Source organism: Camarhynchus parvulus, chromosome Z (assembly GCF_901933205.1).
Source record: "Camarhynchus parvulus chromosome Z, STF_HiC, whole genome shotgun sequence".
NCBI lineage: Eukaryota > Metazoa > Chordata > Aves > Passeriformes > Thraupidae > Camarhynchus > Camarhynchus parvulus.
In genome coordinates this window covers 30680985-30695740 of record NC_044601.1, presented here as the reverse complement: position 1 = coordinate 30695740, position 14756 = coordinate 30680985, and the positions used below count along the sequence as shown (strand labels likewise).

General features: G+C 40.7%; 1 protein-coding gene across 2 annotated transcripts in view; it reads left to right on the top strand.

The window, feature by feature from the left end:
* NRG1 (neuregulin 1) overlaps positions 1-14756 on the top strand; it is a 291258-nt gene that overhangs the window by 131065 nt on the left and 145437 nt on the right. For both annotated transcript variants that reach the window (XM_030968234.1, XM_030968233.1), the window contains exon 2: positions 13140-13317. In XM_030968234.1, the coding sequence (XP_030824094.1) occupies positions 13163-13317 (155 nt within the window). In that variant the 5' untranslated portion in view covers positions 13140-13162. The remainder of the gene's footprint in view (positions 1-13139; positions 13318-14756) is intronic.

Below are 14756 nucleotides of genomic sequence, written 5' to 3'. Positions count from 1 at the left end.
ACTGTTGGGGTTTTTAATCAGGTTTTTCAGCCACTGGGTTTTATGACATCTTTCAGTAGCCAGATACAGATTAGGAATCAGTTAATACTCTGAAAACAGAATGCTTATCATCTACAAAGTATTTTGCTCTATTAATTGTTTCCATTTCCCCTAACAGTAATGGTGTCTGGCTTGGTTACTTCCTACACAGAATTCCCTTTGCAGCCAGAAGGGGGACTCAGGATATTAAATTTCAGCAGATGCAGTGAACTTGTCCTTTATGTTCTTTTTTTCTGAACATTGTTTTCTGATATTGTTCTGATTCTTCCTTGGCTTCTTCCATCAATCTTTTATGGCTGTCATTGTCATAGCTTTCATTATTATGTACTTACCAGTGTGGGACAAATTTTGGAGAAGGAAATACTGAAATGGACATTTGGACATGTTTGGAATCAGGTTCCAGTCCATCAGGAAGCAATTTGGTGTATCACCTCTTTGTCTGTTTATCACAGGAGCTTCCAGCCCATGTGTTGCTGCATTTTCCCACGGGTATATCTTCCCTCGAGTGTGCCAGTAGGATCCTGGACTGTAATTAATAAGGGTATTTTATTGGCTGTTGTGATATCCAAGCATAAGAGTGTGTGGGACCCAGGAGAGAGTCCTGGTCTGCTCTATGGATTTCAGACCATCGTCTAGCTCATGACGAAAGAGAATAAATGAGCATCTTTAAACAGAGATGTGCATGTTGCTTCGTGTGCAGTGGAACAAGCTGTGAGAGAATAGCCAGAAGTTTAAAAAAAATTACTAAACAAACCAAAAAGCCAACCAAAAATAACAACAACAACAAAACAACCTGTAGAAAAGACAAAGTGTGTTCATACATTATTTTAGGTAAACAGCAGACTGAGTTTTTGCACAATAGCAAGGAGTGAATCCTATCTGCCACCGGGTTTCTTGTGAGACACCCCTGTTATCTGTTATCATGTCACCTTGCAGGACTGGATCTTACAGGAAACTTAATACACCTGGTAGTTCTCCTGCTGGGATTGCATAAGTTTCCCTCATAAACCCCTGTGTTTTGAAACCCTTGTAGGATCAAGGTTTTATCTCTAATTTTTTTGTGTAATATTAATTTCATTCTCATGTCTTCTAGAAAATGTGGACAAAAGAGATGACTGACAACCCCCTAGAGTTCAGCACAGTTGGGGAGAAAGTTATGCATTCTAACTGTTGTGTGCTATTTCCAGTGAAAATCTAGATTGTAATTTGACATGATACCATCTTTTTAGGATAATGTGGTTTTGTTTGGTTTATGAAAGACTGGTCTGTGGGGGATTTTTTGTTTTGTTGTTGTGGGTTTGTTGGTTCATTGCTTGGGGAGTTGCATTTTTCTGCCTTTTTTTTCCTCTTTTCTCTTTTTTCTCTTTTCTCTTTTTCCTGTCCTTTTTCCTTTTTCTCTTTATATTTTTCTTTTTCCTTTTTATCTTTTTCATTTTTCATTTTTCCTTTTTCTCTTTTTCCTTTTTTTTTTCTGTTTTTTTTCTTTTGGCTTTTTTTAAGTTAAAGAAAGAAAAGACTGGCATTGTGTTAGAATTGGTTTGAATACTATGCAGATAGTCCCTAAGAGAGATTTGAACCTGTTTTCATTCTTGATCTCATCTGGCTTAGAGAATCATCTTTCCTGTGTCTGATAAGGAGCATACCCTCCTCTTAACAGATTTTGAAGTTATTTGCTTCAGATAGCTTCAGAGAGGCACGGGGGCCACATGTGATGAGGCTGGAGAATTTATTTTATTTCTGGTTCTCTAAGAAAGATATAAGCAATCTGCCAGGCTGCTGCAGCATGACACCAACACCACAGGGTGAGAACTATCTTGCTTTTCCTAACTTGGACTTTTTCCTGAGCAGTTGTCTCAGGGTACTCTTGTGTGAGATTTTCTATTCTGTTAATATAGTAAGGATTATGTAGATGGCTGCCTTCCTTGGAGCTCACCTGTCCAAACCTGTACAGAGCTGGCTTGAGGCCTGGCGTGAGTCTGTGAAAGCAGCTTTGCTGCTGATTGGTTTGCAGTGGTTCTGTTAGTGCTCTTCAGTAATTCCTCAGCAGTAAAAAAAAGCACATTTTATGCTGCATGCTTTGTGTATGCAGTCCACATGATCTATGATTGAAGTTGGTGCCTTGGATAGGAAGTAAAAGCAAAGGAAAAGTTTCCTGTTGCACAAATTACAACAAACTGAAACTTCTAGTAGATATTATACGGAACAGATAAACCACAGAAGATGATATACAAAAATCTCCAGCTCAGTAGTATAAAAATGATTGAATTGTACCCAAGGCTATTTTCCCTGAGAATGAAATAAAATGGAAGCTAAGAAAGGTTTGGGACATTGCTCTGATTAGTCCTTTTGTGCAGAAGTTTATGATCACATTGATGTCTTTCTACCCTGGAGGTTGAATGCATGCAAGAGTGTTGGCACACAAAAGTCATTATCATTAAAGTTAGATTTCTTAATGCTATTGAGGCAGAGAGAGCATTGCCTCTAGAAAGACCTGTTAGGACTAATTTAATCCAGAAGCTTATTGATTCAACTTAATTTATTAAGGAATTGATTTTAATGTGAGTTTAATCATAGATCAGCTTTAAATCGGTTTAAATGTGTTCACAGTGAGACTTTGCATTGGTCTAAATATAATTGATTAATGTTTTAATTAGATCCCTGCAAATGTGGGTATAGATAAGGGCTCTATATTTTCCTTCAGTGAAACTGTAGCACATTCCTCCATCTTGTGGAGTGAAAAGTCTAGCTGTAACGAATCAATGACAAAGCATTTTATATTCACAGGCCCTGAATTTTACCTTAGTTCTGTGCTTGGCCTTCAGTTCTTATCATATAGTAAGTAAAGCCCTGGATACCGGAAAATTGATATAATCAATTTTCTGGGTGTGATTTTATCCAAAACGGTAACACGCAGAAACCACTAGTAAGTTTTAAAAAAGTAGTGGGAGAAGGGAGTTTTACTTGATTTACCATGTCTTTATTCTTTTTGCTAGCAGGCTGTTCAGAATTTATGTGGAATTCATTCTCCAACTCCTTTTTAGCTAAAATTTACCATATAAATGCTGTTCTGCTGATGGAGACTCTAGATTGGGGAATAGGCTTGGCAAATGATACAAATTGCTTACTGTCCTTCATATATTTGAGCTGGTCCACAAGGTTCACCAGTGGCTTCTACATAAGGAATGTCATTGTTCTACAATAAAAGCTGTAATTCCTCCTTGACAGTAGCTGCTGGTGGCCACCCGCGCAGGGCAGAGTCGTGTAACAGAGTGTTACATAATTACCAACTGTGTTTGATGCATGTTTTAGTCTTTTTCAAGTACTCGTTGATTTTGAGGCCGTTGAGAGATCTTGAGGAAAGGCTGAACTGGCAGCCTGGGCTACGCTGTTGTGGACCAGAAGCCCCAGGCTGGACTTGATGGCCTGGAGATCTGCGTCACAGTTTTTCTGTATTTGTGTGAAGGTTCCACTCCTGTTTGGATCACTTCCTACCATTCACGCACATTTTTCAGTATGCAATTCCAGCACCTACTGGTGCTGGAATATACTTTAAAAAGCCATATAATTTTCCCAATATAATTTTTTAACTTTTACCTAGAGTCCAAAACCATTTCAGAGTGCATAATTTGTCTTGTCCCTCCTCCAGTGATTGCTGCACCATGGCATGTATCTGCGCGCTTTACTTATCATGTGGTTATGGATTTTTTGGAGGCTGGCCTTTAAAAGGATATCTAATCATGTATAATAATTTAGCCAATGGGGAGATTTCCAATTATGTATTTTTGCAAGCTGTTCCCAATTGCAAGTATTTTAGCAGCATTTGTAAGAATTCTGTTCAAGTTCTCATTTGTCTGAAGATAGCATGTACATTTTCAAACAGTTGTGGCATAAATGCTTCCTTTTCACTGCAGTTTCCATTTCTGATTTGCCATAGCTGCAGACTATAAATTGGAGTTCAAGTATGTTGGAAATAAATTATATTGAGGGGTACATGATGAAATCTCTCTGCCTACTGCGCAAGTCCATAATGTTAAATGCCATGTTTAAATTTTTGCTGAGCTGGGTTTGAATTCATGATTTTTTTTCCAATGCCCAGGTGTATCCAGTTCCCTGACTCCTGAAATGTGGCAAGTGGCTTTCTGTCTCATTGGCTAAAGGGTTTGCACTCCTCCTGGTAACAAAAGCAAACAAACAAACGAAAAAAAAAACCCACAGAAAACCCAAAACAAAATTAAAAAAAAAAAAAGGGAAAATAATTTCCATCAGGTTCTTCTGAGTGATGGCCACTTTGTCAGCTTCAGTGACCTGGACTAGTTGTGCTGTGTCTCTGGGAAAAAACACATCCTTTTGCTTTGGGTGTGTCACTTCTGGAATTGTCAGACCTCATGATTTTTCCTTTAGTGTGCAGGTACAAAAGCAGTCATATTTCAAATTGAGTAGAGGGCAGGGAACATTGACTTTTCAGTTGTTATATAGCTGGGGTGTGGCTGGCACGTCATCTGCTCTATCTGTGATCAACATCAGAAGAAATTATTAGAAAATCTTTGAGATTGCAGTGGCAGAACTACTTTTGCTTTCCAGTCTGTGCAGTCTTCTAGTACACAGATGTTTTTGTAGGCCTACATCTTTCTACAGCCTGTGCTGAACATACACACAAATCCTAGAAAGGGAGTATTGCTAGGAGAGCTGACCACAAAGAATTTAAACGAGAGGAGGGGAAGGAAAGTGATGAATGAGGAACCATACCCACAGTGTTAAGTTTGACTTGTGCTTAAGCAAATCAATGTCTCGAAAGTTTCAAAATTCTTCACGCTGCTGTAAGTATTTTATGCAGCCAGTAATGTAACAGCAACTTCTTCATTTTGATGCTCCAATTAATCTTGGTTTTCCCAAATTCATTTCTATGATTTTATTTTCTTTCTGTTCATGTCAGGCAAGCCAAGAGATAGGTTTCCACTCAGGTTTTGCACCTTCCCACCCCAAAATTTCAATAGATGAGTGGTTCTTTGTGCAGAGGAACAAGGGTGGACAAATGAACCTCCTAAACTTCCAGTTGTGCCTTGGGATATCCAGACTTTTGTGAAAAGTGTTGGCCTCTGTGTGAACTTAGTGAGAGGGAGATTGTTTTGGTATTTGGGCAGTCAGTTATTTTGGGGAATTCCATTTTGTTTCTTCCTTTAGGCTAATTATTCATTCCAGTGGTTATATCCCAAAACTCAGATTACTCATGTGTCCTTATTAGTGGTGGCAGTGACTAGCTCTGTGAACCCATACAAGAGAAGGCGATTAGTGGCAACCTATTAAGGTAACCTTCATTCCACATTTTGGGTATTGCCTTCTGACCACCATTTCCATGGTATTTCACCTGTCTTGACACTCCCTACTCCCTGTGTTTTCTCATTTTTTAATAAGATATCCTTGTGGAAAGCAGGTCCTTCTGGTTTTCTTGTTCAACATGGAAAACTGTTTTAATATTGGGAAAGCTTATGTGCATACAGTGGCCATAACATTTTCTGATATTGTTATTCTGCTTGATGCAGGGTGTTTCTCCTATACATATATGATTGAGCTCTCACTGTTGGAGTAGGGACAATGTGCCATACTCAGTAAGAAATGCCTCTGACCAGGGATGTAAAAGTGTGCTGGCAGTGTTGCTGCATGTGTATTGTTACTCCTTCCACAGCCTCAGGAGGAGGAGGAGGATTTTTAGACATGTGAAAGCCTGCCATGGGTAGATTTGCACTGGGCAATTTATTGGCTGAGTCATGGTACGCTTTGTCTGGGAAGTGGAACTATTGCAGAATCAGAAAATGCTACAACGCCAAGAGAACAGTATAAGCCAGAAGCAAAAATGGGGTTCGGTGACTAGGATCAGAAGAAAGCAATGACTCATGTCCTTTGCATGTCAGAATCCCAGCTTTGCTGGAACAGTGTGAAGAGAAAGAGCATGGTGGACAAATGCTGAAAGGGTGGAGAAGCAGCTGGAGGCCTGAGATAAAAACAAGAATTACAAAATATAGTGCATAGGATTTGCAAAGCTTACAGGATTTGACACACAGAATTCTCTGTGTTTTCTGGTGATGTCAAAACAGGAGTAGACCAGTGAATATGAAATGTGAGAGGGAGAGGAGGAGATGGCTGCAGCAGTTTTGAGACCCTGAAGCCTGAGAGGCTAAAGCTCTAAGGAAGCTATTTAAAAAAGTAAATTCTACCAAAAAGAGGAAAAAAAGAAAAGGACTTGCCAAAGAACTGGATTTTCATCATTAATGCAGAGAAATAGCTTCTGAATTTATACCATTTGTTTGGGTTTTTTCTTCCCAACATTATCTTAGGGCACACCATTGTAGCTACACAAGTACCATAGCTGAGTCCCAAAGTTTAAATTTTCCATGCTCCTCAGTCCAGTGGTCTGCTGAACCTTACAGCTCTGGCCATAAAGTGAAGGCTGAGACCCAGACAAGTTAACAGTGTAGTTGCAGCCTTTGCTTTTACATGGTTCTATCAGCTGCACTGCCCTCTGTTTAATGAGTCACTGAATGAATTTTTTTCAAGAAAAAGTAGAAAGTAGTGCTTAACATTCTTACACCGGAGAGCAAACAAAAGAGATATATGTATGGTATGGCAAACTGCCACATCATTCCTTCTTTCATCTCACCTCAAGGCACACAACCTGAATCAAACTTTTTTTAAATCTGCAATCCTGAAATTCAGCTCCTAAATCGAAAGTGGCTTCATGTGAAAAAAAAATCAAAAATTACTGAGTACCTGCAAATCCCCTTGAAGTCCAAGGGGCTTACCCTGCCCAGCATTTCTGTGTTTGGCTTACTTTAATTTTAGTGTACAAGTAAAGATTCTGGAGTCCCCTTTTATGGACTTAGGTATGTAAAATATGGACCTGAAGATTCTTCCATGAACTTTACAAGCTGTTTTCCTGAATCACTTTTTGGATATCAACTATATTTCTTTTACACTGTCCCTCATTTTGAGTCTGTGTGATCAGGTTTTTGTATTGACAGTGTCCAAGAGGATCATCAAAGCTTACCAGGGATGCAGCCAGTTGGAGTCAGCTGAAGCAGTGAGAACCAGAGGAGAGAGTATTTAATGTGATCAGGCAGCGTGTTCTCACAGACATGATCGTCAGTAAATAAATTAGGTGTTGACCTTTAAATCATAATCTTTAGGTTAGACACTTGCTCACACCCATCTTCCCTTGCAAAACCTACATTTTGCTTTGAACACAGTTCTCTGTCTCTGAGGAGGCCTAAGTTCAGAAACTGATATCTTGAGTGTCTGCAGGAGAATGGACAGCCTGTCATTATCATGTTACACTGAATAAATGGATGCTCGCAGGCTTTCCTCCTGGACACAATACTTCTAGACATGCTGCTTTGTCACTACCATCCTTTTTCACTCTACTGGAGATGCTTTTTGCTTGTTGAGTGGAAGGGGTTGGGGGGGGCGGGCAAGAGAGAGACCTACTCTTTGTGCATAGTACTTCTTCCATGTGCCCGTTTTCAGTGTCCTGTTGAAAATCTTGCCTTCCCGAGGCCATGTTATGAATTGGCACATGGTACTCTCATTGGCAGGGTTTACTGGGCTTGTGACAGAGAGAATGCAGAGAAGATTAATGCAAGCTCACAGAGCAGCTTCATGGCTAGGGGTAAATATCCATGAACACTGGCATGACACAGCATGTACTTTAAAGCATCTCATGCCAAATAACAAATATGTTTGGTAGAGATCTGTGGATTTGATGGTGCAGCATTACTTTGACAGGACCAAGTGAAACTTCAGTACCATCATACCTAAACCTAGTTGTCAGATTAGCAGCTGTCTTTGTGACTGGCTTTTGGGAGTAGTTACTTTGATTTATAGAGGCAATTGCTGCTTCCATGCTGTTCCAGTGCTTAAAGAGCACAGCTACAGTGCTATATCTTTCTATTACTCTTATTTCTTGGCTCCTGACCACATTGCTAGCCATTCCTTTGGTACTCACCTTTATTTTGGCTTTTGCAATACCTGAAATTTCTGTAAAGATTTCATTTTAGCATCACTAGAAATAATTATATTCTGTGGATGTTGGTTTTATGTGTAGTTCAAGATAAATGTCAGGTTTGCATTTTTCCTTTTGCTCTTGTCTGTGCAGACACAAGTATACAAATATCAAGACCCAGACCTGAAATGCATCTGACAGTATTTTTAAAATAATTCAGAATTTCCCATTAAGTAGCCAAATCATTTGTTTGGTTTTTCACTGAACACGAGTCCTTCAGCTGGTGTTCAGTTACTCTGATATTTTGGAGAGCTGGGTGTTTGGGATTATCTTCTATCATTTCGCACAGTGTTTTATCTTGTAGGTAATCTGCACAGAGACTCCTCCTGCAGAGATGTTTGCAGGAAACAGTCCAATTTTGAAAAGTGTTCGGAATTCAAGTGTTGCCTGAGAGAATAATAGGTGGATTAAAACCAAGAGAAGCAACACAAATTTTTGTGGGTTTTAATTGTTTATTTGTGTGTGGATTTTCATTGCTGTGTGGCTTGGTGGTTTTGTTTATTTGTTTAGTTAGGGTTTTGGGGGCTTTGCATGGAGGCTTTTTGTCTGAGTGGGAGCAGTGTACATTTTAAAGTGCAGCTTATATGTTTAGAAAACCTGGTCTGCTGATGGTAAGTCTGACCTTGATTATAATCTCATGTGCAAGGGGAGAAGGCTTTTGGAAATAATGTAATTTGTCCTGCATTACTTCCCTGCCTTCAGCATTATACAGGAAAAAAAAAAAGAAAATTAAAAAAACAGAAAAGAAAAAAGGGCTGTAAGTCTGAGGCCAAAGCGATGGATGTTATTGCTGTGGCTTCTATTACCCCTCACCAAGCTGTTTGTCACAATTCTGTGCAGCAAACTCTGCACATGTGCCTACTGGCAAGCATGCCTAATACATTCCTGTGCTCAGGCTCTCAAAAGGCTTTGCGCCTTCCTAGGGAAAGAAAAGACAGGGAAATAAAAACAACCACTCATGGAATTTCAGCTGAGTGTGGTTGTGTGATAATATTTTGCAGGTTTCCTGTTTAATTTGTTGAATGTGTTGAGCTTCCATGCAGATTAACTATACAATCAAGCACTGAAAGTGAGGAGATTGATGTTCTTTGCCAAACTCACAAGTCTGGGGAGAAGAAGTTATCTGCACTCATACATTATCAGTGAGTCTTTTGCAGAAAGAATATGGAAATTTGTGTTCCTTATCTGCTACGATATTGTGCAGGCCAGCAGACATGGGTTTCTGAAAAAAATTGCTAACAAAATGACAGCGATTCAAGCCATGTTAATAAGGAAAGATCTAACACCTTGCTTGCTTTTGCCTGTTAAACCCTTCCAACTGTGTGTGGCTTTGCTGACACAACTGCTCCACTGCTTTGTGTTCTCTCGCTGTTATCACCCTTGCTGCATTCTTAGAAAGTCTGTCAAAGCAGGGGAGGTCCATGGGTCACAGAGAGACATCCTGACTGGGTAGTGTGAGAAGCCTGGGTGCCTTTCTGTGTGCCTAATTGACTCTTAAATGTGAGGCCCTACCGCATTTTGGCACAAGGAATACAGATAAAGTAGATGCCCAACCAGATCTTTAATTCAAGCTGTTCCTCTTTCTGGGTACTTCCACGCTTAGTTTATGCAGTTTCTCTTCGGGATTTGTCTGTTCTTGTTTGCTCCCTTGTCATTCTGTGATGGAGGCGTGTGTAACACCTCTGCTGGTGCCATACCAGAACTGCTCACAAAGGCACTGCCCAAATAGTGATCTGTAGGAAATGCTGTGAGGCTCCCTTCCATTTTGATTTTAACTGAGTCCTTGTGTCCCCAATGGTGCTTCAACATGTAGGAAATGCAGAAAGTGTTTTTGTCGCCCTTCCTGCCTCATTCCCGCCTGCCATGGGCAGTCTCATACAGTGGGCAGAAACCTCGCCAGCGGCAGGAGCGGTCCTCCTGCGTGACAGGCACAGCAAGGAGAAGAGGAAGGGAGCCAAGCTGGCAGGAGATGCTGAGGGGACAAAGGGGGAAGGGGTGAAGAGGCAAGGGGAGGGTGGTATCAGGAGGAGCCATGTCTAGTTATAATTATAAGCATTTTTGTCTCTTCTAAAAGCATTTTTACCCTGCAGACAAAGTTCTGTCTTGCCAGCACCATAGAATTGGCACAGACTGTGATGAAACTCAGCTACCTCTTGCAACAGTTGAAGCTGTAGCTGATCTTGATCCAAGTGTACAATGCTGTAGTTTTATCAGCACAAGCTTTCTCATATGCCTGGCAGGTCTGATTAACTTTTGCAAAACTGCAACTGAAAGGAAACAAACATTGTGTAAATGAAAAGAATAAAAAAAAGCCCCAAGAAACAATCTCTTCTCTGTCATGTCTGTGAACAGCTTTTACTGTTTTCCCTGGAGAGCCTGCATGCTTGGACAGCGAGTTACTGTGAATTAGTGAGGGTCACTGCCATTGATTAAATCCTCTTTTATGTTTCCCGGTAACTCCTGAATTATGGCAAGAGTTGAGCATATTAATTTAGCGCTTTTCTTTTTTTTCACTGACAGCTCTGATGGAGGAAAAAATCTGCAAGTCATTTTGAGCAGATAATACTGAATTAAAATAAAAATCAGGAACAAAATGGCATCTCTCTTTTATTCCCAGTTTCACATTGCTATGTTGAAAGAACAGGCAATAACTAGTTGAAGTCCTTAGCCCAAAAATTTTCATCCTTGCAATTCTGGTGATGCTTTTAATTTATGCAAGATACAGACTAGGACTATTACAAGTGAAAGATGGTAAAATAAGGAATAATGCCTTTGTATTTCAAACCTCTGCATCTCCTTTTCTTACATAGTGACAAAAGACTATAAATTTAACTCTTCAATGACAGAATGAAGCTATTAGCACAAGCCTCAGTAGTAAAGCTCTTGCTTAACGCCAATTATATTTCTTGGAAATTTTAAACATTATTAACCTAAAATTTTATGTTCAGACAATATTTACATGTGTTCTTATATAAATGTGTATATATATATATATGCAAACACACACTTATAAAAGTGTATGTATTTATTTAAATATATTGGTTTCTGGATGGTGTGTGGGCACTTGTTTTTCTGAAATCCAAAGTTGTTTTCATAGCGCTCTGAGAACACACTGAAATTTCCAAAATTATTCAGGACAGTGGGAGAAAATGGAAACCAACATATGAGAAGATTTTCTTGTCATGAAATGCTGGGCTTTTACCTGATCCATGCCAGTGGAACACTGACAGATGTGCCTACCCTGTGTGTACAACACCCTTGGATGCCATTGCTAGAGAAGTCTCTCTCTCAGACATTTTGCTGATGTCTAGAACACTTCCTGCCAGAAACTTGCTGTCCACACCAGGAGAGGTGCATGGAAAAAGTTGTCACCTTCCTGTTAATCAGGAGTTTTTTAATTATGGAAGGCTTGTCCATTTTCTGTCTTCTGCTGGTGTCACAGCAGGTATCACCTCATTTGGTCAGTCACTTCAGACCACATTTTCCCAAACACTACCATTTATGCTGCTCTGGGCTCAGTTTCCAGGAAATTAAAAGTTTCCCTGTGCTTTCCTGGGGTGAGAAAGGCTGCCTTACATGTGGGACAGGCCATGCTGCTGCCTTCAGCAGTCACCCGCTTATTGGACATGTGCATATCAGTCCTTTATTTAGGCTTCTCATAATTATGGTTATGATGGTGCTACTTGTTTTTTGTCTTATTGGAATAATAATTAGGGGCAACTGATGTCAGTAAGTCTCCACAAATATACAAGGAGCAGATACCAAAACATAATCAAGAGTATCCAGTTTCTTAGGACATTTTCTTGCACAGGGCTCTGTGAGAAACCCTTTGGTGTCTCTTTAAGTCTGCATGTTATGGAGAATTATTTGACCACAGTGGCCATTTGTGTCCTTGGACAATATTACAGCTGTTCAAGGAAAAAAAGTGCCCTGCAGCTGGAGGCACTGCATGGCCATAGTGACTCCCTGGAGGCTCAGGCAGGGCAAAGCTGAGCGAGGGTGGACTTAGGGGCTGTCACCCACCAGCTGACCAGCTGCAGTACCTCATATTAGCCCTCCCCAGTTGTGTAGTAAAGGTGTTATGTGAAGCCTCAGGGGAAGCAAGGTTGGGTACAGGTGTTTTACCTATGCACGGGAGCACAGTAGTGGCTGTTTTACAGCTAATGCATGAGGGTCGGATGAAGGGTAGCATCTCACAGAGGGACCGCATCTTCTTGTGAAGCCTCTCCTCAAAGACCAGTAGTCACATAGAATTTTGGAGGTCTGTAACTTAGAAAGTCTGAAATGGTTGGAGGTTTACACATACAAGAAACATTATTGCTACGACGTGGTAGAAATTGAGATGCTTCAGCTGGAACCCTACAGTGTGTTGGCTGAGCCTTTTCAATGCAGTGTCCCCTTCTGGGTCCAAAATACCCTTAATTGATATTGATTCTGTTGATGGGCTTCCAGGCCTGTTGTCTTTTGCCTCAGGGAAAGGATATGGCCAGGCTGAGGTTTGAGGTGGGTGTGTAATATGGGTTGTAATGTTTGGCTGGAACAAAAGCCTTTCCCTGACATGAGGGAGGCTGTAGAGCTTATATTTATGCTTTTAACTCCCTGTCAGATCAGTTGCACCTGGAGCCTCTGGGTAGTCCCTAATTCATAGCAATTGAAATTAGTAAAGCAGCAAGGTACCCTCCCTTTGCCTTTCTGTGTTACCGGTCAGAGGTGCCTGCCACAGTGTGCTGTCTTGTGCCTAGATGCACACAATCAAATAATGCTGTTAGTGCTCCAAGCTGTATTCAGAGCCGGCATTTTGGTTCTCACTGTGGCGTGCCAGTTGTAAGACTGTCATAGGAGATCTCCAAAGCATCAAAGTGGGCTGCCATTAAATGCGCCCTTATGCTTTAAGGACAATACAGATCCTTGTTTTTCAGGGGGTTTTGCTGAAGCATTGCTAGTCTGGTTGGGGTTTCACTGTCCATGGTTTGCCTAGCTGACCTTGAGTAAGTGTTTTCCCTTTTGAGGATGGCTTAATCACCACCACATTCTTTTATTTCTTTAGCGGTGCCCCTCAAATTGAAGGAAATGAAAAACCAAGAGGCTGCTGTGGGTCAGAAGCTAGTGCTAAGGTGTGAAACCACTTCAGAGTATCCTGCACTCAGATTCAAGTGGTTAAAGAATGGGAAGGAAATAACCAAAAAAAACAGACCGGAAAATATCAAGATCCCAAAAAAACAAAAGTAAGTACAAAATAATATCTTTCAAGTGGGGCTGGGAGGGCTGGGAAGTGATGTTCACCAGAACGTAAGCATTGAGGTTGTTAAATGCAGTAACACAAAGCTGAAAGCTATGAGTTACAGAGGAAGAAAATCTAAGAAAACAGAAACCAATATTATTGTTCCTGAAAGTATGAATGAATTGTGAGTGTGATATAAATAATTCGTAATTAATTTTCCCTTCTCAATTTCAATTTGTTTTCTGATAGCCAAAGGCTATGATTTCAACTAGTAAACCTTGGAGACAGGCCATTTTTAAACTTCTGACAAGAATAGAGATACTTTTTGTTTATTGTTTAAAATCAAAGAACACTTAAAATCATCAAAGGGTCACAGATTTTGAAATATTTTAGAGATTTTCTTTTCCAGCAGTTTGATCCTTTAGAAGGGCTGAATGCTGTCGTCATTAGCTCTGAATGTCTTTGCAAGCATGCAGTAGTCCTTTACCAGAGGCATTCCTGCACTTACAAGGCGCTGGTGTAGCAGATGTCAGACAAATAGCAAAGCATGCAAATCCTATCCTCCTGTCTGGTGGTAAGTTCCCCCCACATGTGACTGATGACCAGTGCCAGAAGATAGACTGGTGCCTTGTTTCTGCAGGGGAAAACTACACAATGCTTTTACTGTGTTGAGACAGGAGAAGGCTTTTGCTGTTTTGTCTCTGCCTTGTTGTTTACATTAGAAAGTTGCAATTGTCACCAGCTATGAAAATCTGTTTGAACACAGTCTTTCGACTCTCACTTCTGCTCTCAGTGGGCCAGGCAGCTCTCTGGTGCACCATGCCATGCCTTCCCTTCATTCAAGACACAGAAATTTTGCAATGCACTCTGCAAGAGGTTTTTCTTTTGAAGGTGTTCAGTGCCCCCATACTTTGTGTCAGGGCTCACCTCACTAGATGAAACAAGCCATAAACAAACAGATATTTGACTATTTAGAGTTATTCAGGCTCAAATTCAGAAGTCCCTACCCTCCTTGGCAGTTTCTTGTACCCCAGCCTCGGGCACAAGATGAAATATGAAGAGGGACAGAGCAGCACCACCACAGCCCCCATGCCACAGTTGCACAGATGTCAAGAAGGAACCTGTGATGTCTCCTTTCAGCATTTGCAAAATGGAGCTGTTCCAGGTGGCAGATAGCCTGGCAAATTGTCTGGACTCATTTGCAGAGCCATATGTCTCCGTCAGAGTTGTATTTTCAGTCTATTCTGTAAAGAAAATGTTCAGATCAGAGCCTAGCCCTCAGCTTTCCCAGCAACATGGCACTGCCTGTGAGGGGCAGTCAGTATTTCCTCCACTTGCATTTTGGCTGATGCTGATTGACCAAACTCACTGCGGCTAGGATTTTACCTTGTGAGGCTGACCATCACCAGTTCAGCATTGAATCAAGGAAATGCCTTTTGCCAG